The sequence below is a fragment of the Trematomus bernacchii genome, unplaced genomic scaffold, assembly GCF_902827165.1.
Source record: "Trematomus bernacchii unplaced genomic scaffold, fTreBer1.1, whole genome shotgun sequence".
NCBI lineage: Eukaryota > Metazoa > Chordata > Actinopteri > Perciformes > Nototheniidae > Trematomus > Trematomus bernacchii.
Window position 1 is genome coordinate 18,032,399 of NW_022987689.1, and position 8,859 is coordinate 18,041,257.

The 8,859-nt window shown below is 40.3% G+C and overlaps 1 protein-coding gene across 1 annotated transcript; it reads right to left on the reverse strand.

Moving 5' to 3' along the window:
* Positions 1-5,603: 5,603 nt before the first annotated feature.
* LOC117488910 lies at positions 5,604-8,231 on the reverse strand. The gene is made up of 9 exons (XM_034138069.1): positions 8,099-8,231; positions 7,774-7,875; positions 7,360-7,592; positions 7,064-7,242; positions 6,849-6,942; positions 6,403-6,741; positions 6,183-6,300; positions 5,887-5,978; positions 5,604-5,775 (listed from the first exon to the last, which is right to left on the reverse strand). The coding sequence occupies exons 1-9, from the start codon at positions 8,202-8,204 to the stop codon at positions 5,641-5,643; spliced, it is 1,398 nt and encodes a 465-aa protein (XP_033993960.1). The 5' UTR covers positions 8,205-8,231; the 3' UTR covers positions 5,604-5,640.
* Between the last annotated feature and the right edge of the window lie 628 nt (positions 8,232-8,859).

The following is an 8,859-nucleotide window of genomic DNA, read 5'->3' on the forward strand; positions in this document are numbered from 1 at the left end:
ACCCTGGGTTTAACACTCATTTATTGACGCTGGAATGAGGTTTATTAGGGAATGTTTAAATGACCACAGACATCAGAGTGATGTAATTCAGCAGCAGAAACCAACAGGATTTGCATTGGACACGCCCCCGTCGACGCCGGCCAATAGGAGAAGACTACAGTTGTTACCCGGGAGACACAAGAAGGATCTGTCTCTTTACTTGCCCCCAGCTGACCCAGCGCGGACGGGACCAAACAGCTGGCAGGGGGGAACCACCAACGCGCGCATTTCATTTGTATACCACCGCATCTTTTGTGTAATTAAATGCTGTTAACTTTTATAAGCTTGCCTGGACTCTTTTCAGTCTCTCCTGCTCTCGGGGTTCAAGAACCACTAACAATAGCTAGACTGGATATGACTGTATAGTTTGCTTAACATCACATTCAGATCATGCTTTTATCCAAAATAACTTCAACCATGTGAATACAACAGTGGTGAACCGTCAGGGTCTTTAAGGTATTCAGAGAATACCCTGGAACACTCAGATAAAACAAACAAAAAATCGATTTAATTATATAAATAAAATGTAAATAAAATGAATAAATGAGAATCGTATCTGTGTTGTTGATCTGTAATATTACAGTGTTATGTTGATTTGTTTGTCTTTCTCGGTCCATGCACTACACATTTGAGTGGTTTTGTGTTAGAAAAAAAATGCAACCAATCAGATATTTTTCTAGGTCTCTGGGTAGAATATCCTTCAACCAAGGTAGCCTATATCCTTGATAGTTACACTGAATGAGAGCGTACGTTTGGATTGACAGTTTGATCAACCAATCATATCTTGATTTGTAGCCAATGGGCGTATTCTTTCAGAGTTTCCCTCGGTTCTAGGGTACTCTAGAAGGCCCGTTAGTTCACTGGCTCCAGACAGAGGATCTAGATAAATGCGACGTAGCAATTCATTTGCCGTTTTATTGTTTTTAACGTTGAAATGGCAAGTGCAACAGGTGATGTTGTTGCGGAATTGTTGCCAGTACCCTTTTCAAGACGACAATTCAGTGAAAAGACGGACATTATAACGGCGGCGGCGGGGGGTGTGTGTCTACAGAAGGTCCAGTTGTGATAGACACAGTTCGCCACTGGAATACAACCATGTGAATACAACCAGGATCAACACACTCTCACTCCCAAAACGTCCAGGAGCGATGCTTGGTCAGGGTCCCGTGGCGTGCAGTTGGGACGCGCCGAGGCTCCTTCGGCTTCATAAACGGACGCAAAGAGCTTTCAACTGATTGCAATGTATTCCCATCGGCGGCGGTATTTGATGCTCATCGAAGCCCCGCATCCGTTTATGTCGGCGGCTCTTAAAGGCAATGTGAACCACTGGCTATAAAGATAGAAAGACTAAGCCTTGCACAGAGGCATGAAAATACATTTTCAACATGCTCAACAGTGCTGCCAAAATTATAAACTGCTACACAATTAAAATAAATGCTTTTATACATTTCTATTAGATGTGACTCTTTGGCGTTTCTGTTATTATTAACTGCTTTAGTTGTTCTGACTGCTAACATCATCTGTTATTCCTAATTTTAAAGCCGATATTCCGTGGGGTCGGGGGGCTCCGATCCTTGTCACCTTTTTCATACCTGATGAGTTTGCATCCCTGACTATAGCATGACATATTAATATCTATTCAACTGTTCTTTATGTGTGTTTTGCAGTGGCAAGGACTGGGAGGACACATGGGAGCCTGCCAAACTCTACAGCAGCTCAAAATGAAAAAAAAAATACTTTCCAATGTTGTTCAGCAGTTTTAATGTTCAGTTCTATTTCTAAATGAGAATTGTATTTTATTTGTTTATTTCGTTTTTGTATTTTCTCTCAGTTTAAACCAGCCACAAGTTTGTGTACATGCTCAAATGCAAGCATGCACATACACACACGCGCGCGCACACACACACACACACACACACACACACACACATACATACATACATACATACATGCACACACACACACACACACACACACAATAAATTGTTTCAATAAATTGTTGTTTCTGTTGTGTATTTTTTGTACAATTATTTCTCAGTAGGGTAAAGCCTTTTAAATGTTTGGTATGTTAATGCAAATGTGACAATCATTATTTGTGGCCTGCCTCAGTCTTAAAACACAAGATAGATATACATTTTTGTTATGGTCTTCTGTATATGTCATATGAATAATACTGGTACAATTTGAATTTGCCCCAAAACGTGGAAATGAGAGCAGACCAGATTTTCGAAATGCCAGGGACCGGAACATCAGGAGCATCTCTAAAAGACGATATGTGACAGTCCTGCAGCAATGGACCATATGAGAAACATTATGTTTTTTCTGAGTTTAGAATGGCAGAAGACACTACACTACCCAGAATCCTCAGCTTTAATACACAGCAACATGTAAAACATGCAATTTATTGTTACTTTTCTGATTAATGATGTGAAATATAAACAACCCTTAAATCAGACTTTAGTTACACCTGAGTAAAATTCAGGGAAGGTGATTGTCAAGTGCCAACAATCAGGCGAGATATTTGATAGTTGGTGCTTGAGAAGACTAAACATTTATCTGCAGATCTCTATAAAGTATATTCATTACTCGTTATTCTCTAATCGTTCATTAAAGACTGTATGAAATGGCTATTTGGCACATCCCTTTCAAGATGTTCTAAGGTTTATTGACATATCATATACGAAACTACGGTGTAGTTATGGTTGCAGGTTCCTCAATAGTGCATTACAAGACATCTATCAATATGTGTGTATACCTCCACCATTAAACTGTCATATTCTGCACATTTCTTATACTATACATACATCTTATAAGAGTAATTAATATGCAATATCAGTTAAAATAAGTGCTTCAACATAGTTAACATTGCAGGAGAGTTGATTGTCAAGTCCCAAAACAAATGATGCAATATATTAGACTTTAAGTACTTTGTCAGGCTTAATATTTATCTGTAGATTTACCAAAGCTTTTTGCTTACATGTATTTAAAAGAAGACCTTAACTTAAAGTATTATTTAATGTTTTAATAAAGCCTAATTAGTTTGTCTGATTTGCACATCCTCCTATTAATATCTGTGTACATCCGGCACTAAACTTTTATTGTAGAGATCACTTACAGTAGCCTATCTTCTTGATATTTTCTATTCTATATTTCTATCATTGACCCCCTATTTTGTATGTACTCTTAATATTTAAATGTTTTCATCAAATGTAACCCATTCAACAAAACATGCAGCAGAGATTAGCAACACAACCTTACCTGCATTGCAATGACTCTAAACGTGTAATAACGTGCTTTAACCACTCGGTGAATAATACAGACGTATAAACTACACATGGTATACAATGCTATCAAAAATACATTAATTTACATATCTAACTATCATTACCAAGCTAAATATGGACTATATGAGGCTTATGCATTGTACCAGGTGTAGGCTAATTATGTAGGCTAAGTCAAAAACAGGCAACTGATGAGGTGAAAGGTAATTTATGAGGATGAAACAAATGAGGTACACAGAATACAATGCCATTGTATCTGTTTTATTATTAGTGTAGGACAGATATGTATATATAACACCTGAAGATGTTTTATTCATGTTATCACATAATTGTACAGGATATAGCTATATTATTGCACATATTTGAGTTCTTCACATATGAATATCTGATTTGTAAAACATCAGACAAAAAGGTTTATCCGCCCCCTCATGGTGCTAATCAGTATGTGTGTTTGCTAAACAGAGATACAAACAGAACATGAGTGAACAGTCAAAACAATTTTTATCAACTTTATTGTTATGGGACCTTGTTTACATAGTGTTTCAGAGTAGACATGTAATAACATCTGAATAAAATGAAATGATAGAAAATGCCTTCAACAACATATCAACAACCTGAAGAATAACTTACTGGACATACACATTAAGAAATGTGTCATTTTTTTTTGTCGGAGGACCGCAGCTGACGAGAGGGGGTGTAGGGCTGAAGGAGGTCAGCGATGTATGCAGGGAGTGGAGAGATTTGTAGGTTAGCAGGAGGAGTTTGTACTGGATGCGTGACTTGACCGGGAGCCAGTGAAGGTGGAGGAGGGTGGGGGTGATGTGTTGCCAGGGCTTAGTGCTGGTGAGGAGCCTGGCTGCAGAGTTCTGGACGTACTGGAGCCTGTCCAAGGCTTTGCAGGTGACCCCGAACAGAACTCCATTGCAGTAGTCCAGGCGTGAGGAGATGAAGGTACATCTCTTTCAGGGAATCACTGCGGGTTGAAAGGACCTTCCAGTGGTGGTTCATTTCTGTGACGAGAATCTTCTTCTCCTCCTGTAGTCTCTTCACTGCCATGACAAGGTAGAATGCTCTTCTCTTTGTCCTGAGGTCGAAAGAGTCTGGAAAGCATTTATGACAAAACATGAATTCATGTGTATGAAAGATCAACATTCAAAGAATCTATGAAGTCTTACATAGTTTTATATATCAGACATGAAGGTTTTCCACATTTGCTGTGAGCATTCAGCAGACTGGTGTACTTACCACTGTTTGGTAGCTGCCATGGCCAAGCTTTCTCCACAGACAGAATGGCTTCGAGGCACAGAGCTTCTGTGCTTGGAACCATTGAGTTGTATTTATCAACTATGGCTGTCAGGACCCCTTTCTCATCCCTGATCTTGCGGCGGATCCTGGAACGACCTTTGTTGCTGTCTGTTTCTTTGTAGAGACGCTGCAAACGTCTCTTGACACTTACGGAGCGTCCACACAGCAGCGTTAAAAAAATCTTCCAACGCTTCTGCCCATTCACTTTGAATGGGGTGACTTTGCCTCACTTTTCGCCGAACTGCATTGTGGGAAGCAGAGCGGAGACTTTCAGGATTCAAAGTTGAGCAATGTTCAACTTTTGAAGCTGAGGTGGAAGCATCAGCCAATCAAATCCCGTTTATGCAAATCTGACAGTTCAAGCGCTAGCCAATCAAACCGCGTGTAAGGTGGGAGTGACATACCGCAGGTCATTTCCTCATATTCCAAAAAATGGAGGAGAAATTAATTATAGCGGTAGGGAATCACCCGGTGCTTTATGACCAGTCCCTATTTACCTACCGGGATACAAACCGGAGGAGCCAGGCATGGAGGGAGGTGGCAGAGACAGTGGTAGGTTTTCGCCTGTTTGGGGAGTTTATATCCAGTTTACTTCGGGATTTTTTGCTTTGTATGTCGGGGGCGGGAGATTCATGTGATTGGTTGTTGGTCGCGTTGCTCGCAAAAAATCCCCAAGCTTCAGATACACCCACCTCCAAGATTTTTTTAACGCTGCTGTGTGGACGCTCCGTTACTGTCAGCATTTCGATCTTGCTGGCCAAGGCAGCAGCATCCCTTGGGTTGTTTGTTGTTGCTTTTTCGAGGAAATAGGTGTATTAAGCACAGTAATTCACAATAACAGTGACATTTGATCAAATGTTTTAATATTATTTTATTACATATTTCATAATAAGTATCTGGATCATCATTAATGCTTCATGAAAAATAAGTAATGCAAATGTCAATAGAGGGTTATCACTAATTCTGAAAATTCAAAATAAATTGATAAATCATGACTACAAAAAAGTTGAAAAACTTAATTAAGATTGTCCTCGCTTTCTGCCCACTCATTCACATCTCTGATCCAGTCTTCCAGCTGCTTTTCAGTCATTGCCAACTCAGCCTTCATGGACTCCAGGTTCTGCAATTGCTTTTCCAGAGCTTTTGTGGTCTACAAACGTCAAACAATTAAAGACAAGTAAATACAGAAATCTACATTTAGGCTGCAGCCACAAATAATTCTAACAAAGAATATGTCATTCTTCTAAAACTATGTTATTACCTTCAGATATCTGCGGGACAGTGAGGTGGCCAAGTTGCTGACTTTTTGCTGATTCCAGCGCATGGCCATCAGCGTCAGCATGTCTGTACGTCCTGCAAAAGAGAATATCACGTTATTACTATTCCTCTTACTTCTTATATTGTAACTAGGGTTTATACTATATTGCCATCCTAAATTGTGTTCTATGGTCATAATGAGCTTTTATGAGTTTGTGTTGTTGGTGTAATTTGCTAGTGTAATCTGTGCCTTTCTGAACTTTTTTGAAAACTGACAGTAAAGGTTCTATCATAACTCACCTGCTTTTGACATGTGTTTTGTGGTCACTGCTATCCGAGAGAGGAAGGCCTTGACCTGTTCCACCTCCTCCCCTAGGGTTAGTCCAGCCCCCTCGTGATATGCCCCACTCCATTTCACCTGTTTAAAATATATTCAAAAATACTACTTGTTACAACTTGTCACTATTCACAAGGAGGTTTTTACATAAAGTGATTGTGTCACATGGTAACAATTCCTTACTTCACATTTGAAGTCATGCGCTTTGGCATGAAACACTGAGAGAAAGGGCTTCATGTCGAGAAGATGCTGGAGCTCTGGACAGCTTTTTGTGATTCTCTGGAGGTAGGGCCAATATTTGCAGGTCACATCCATGCAAAAGAACATACTACTGGCCAGCTTTTTCTGTAGGTACAGGGGATAAGCAAAGATTTCTCCCCTGTACATATTGAGAGCACAGAGGAGCACTCCATGTCGACAGACGGCAAGCTCTAGTCCCTCCTCATCCAGCTTGCTGGCTGATTTTTGGGAGGTCTCTCTGGCTGCCGACCACTGTCCTCCACAAACACCTCTTCCGGAGACCTAATATATAAAAATGTATTGATGAAAATGGTGCAAAGACTTACATAACCAAACCCTTCATTAGGATATTATATTCTATTATACATAATTAGAGTCTGCAATATTACATGTTTGGTTGTGGTGTGTATATAGTCCACAAATCTTGAGACGTCTTCATCCCTGGCTATAAAGACACCGTCAAAGATAGCCTGTTCCTCAGATCTAAATAAATCAAAGGAGCAATGTATGACATCTCATATAATAAGGTTGATTGGTTCACATCATGATACTTTTGTTTCGTTATTTGTTCAAATACTGTGACATTATATATTTTTTATAGTACCTAGCTGCATTCTTGAAATGGTAATGCTTGCGGTTTCCATCCACGGAAACTGCAAGCATATCAGGGCTACACGCAGGACAGGTGAAGGGCTCCTCCTTGCACATGATGTCCACCTCATAACGCACAGCCTCCCACTCAAAGAAACTTTTGATGAAGCTGTCAGTTGAGATCTTCCCAGTCTAGAACAAAATAAGGACATCAACAGATAATTATATGTCAAAAATAAATTATAAGGGCACAGCTTATCAACGTACAATACAAATAGATCAAAAAGGACAAGTAACTTCAATACTCACACGGCCGAAGCGCAACGTTCGCTGATCTAGCATCCTTAAATATGCCTGAAAGGATAGTCCAGGTGCAGCCATTTTCATTTCTTCAAATGAGAAGAAAACATCTGTGGCATAAATGGTGGCGAAGTGAAGGGTAGCTGGCCAGTAGTCACTCCGAAGAAGGTCGTCAACCCCAGTCGTCCATGTCGCAGTGCATACTTCACAAGCCAACTCTGGCATGCTTAGCTCATGTCGTCCTTGAAAAACAGACAAGGTGTTTTTAATACATTTGGTATTCTTTACTCAATACCCATGTTAAGGTTTAATAAACAAGCTATCCCACATGTGTGGGTCTTTGAGAAGGGTTGGATATTATCAAGAAGAAACTTCAATAACATCTATCTTAAGAAACAAGACAAACATTCTTCCCATTCTTACCATTCATTGTGATCACAGTCACAGTCTTTCCTGGCTTGAGGCCCAATGACTCTGATGCACAACCACAGATTTTGTCCGGGATCTCCACAGGTACAAACCGCACTGGAAAAAAATTCAAATGGGAATTAAAAATAATTTGTCTCTTTTGAGAAATACAACATTGTTATGTGAAAGATTTAGGATTTAACTTTACATCAGAACATTAAAAAGAGACTTAAGCACACTGCTGGGAATTATCACAGAGATCTTGAGGAAGCTCACATTTTCAAAATGAAGTTCTCAACAAGTCCAGCAAGAAAATGTACATTCACAAACCAGAACTTACCACAGGAGCAAAGGGCCATATTTAGTACATGTGTTGTTGGGGCCAATGGCTGGAAGTAACCTGCAGTAGTAGCATCTCTGTTGTGGAGGGGGTGTCTGGTGTGCATGCTGACATCAGTCAGCACAGAAGAAGGGATTTGGTCGGCAATCCCGGCACCGGACAACAGACATTTTGCTCCAACACTGTTGGCAAATGTGTGTTCCCACATTTGCTTGGGCCACTACGGTGTTAACCAGATGTGGTCTCGCTGCCCTCCAGCTCTCTGAAAAAAAACGTTTTTGAGTGCTCCAGTTGGTCGACGCCAGCAGAGAAGCACTTGGGGTTTGTGCTACCACCTCATCTCCTGTAGTATCGCTCAGAGACTGCTGGAGATCTTGTTGAAACCCCCTCTGTTAAAATGGTACAATAAAGTCCAAAGCACAATGATTATTTTTCTTTAAAACATACTGGATGGAGTGGTTTTGAAAGCTGTAACTACTGTGTTCTTAATTCTAGCAAATGATGAAGTTTAGAAATGAAGTACGTATCACATAAAGATACAAGTATGAATATGTGTTTCGGGCTAACCAGACCAAATGAAGTACATACCAACAGTCTCTGGAGCGATAGCTGGAGCAAAGACCAGATCACAGTCAGGGTCAGGAGCATCAACGTTTTTTTTTCATATGGAGTGCAGTTGGAGGTTAACCAATCACAGAGCTTGAGGCAAAGCGGAACAATAGCTGAGGATTCTGGGTAGTGTAGTGTCTTCTGCCATCCAC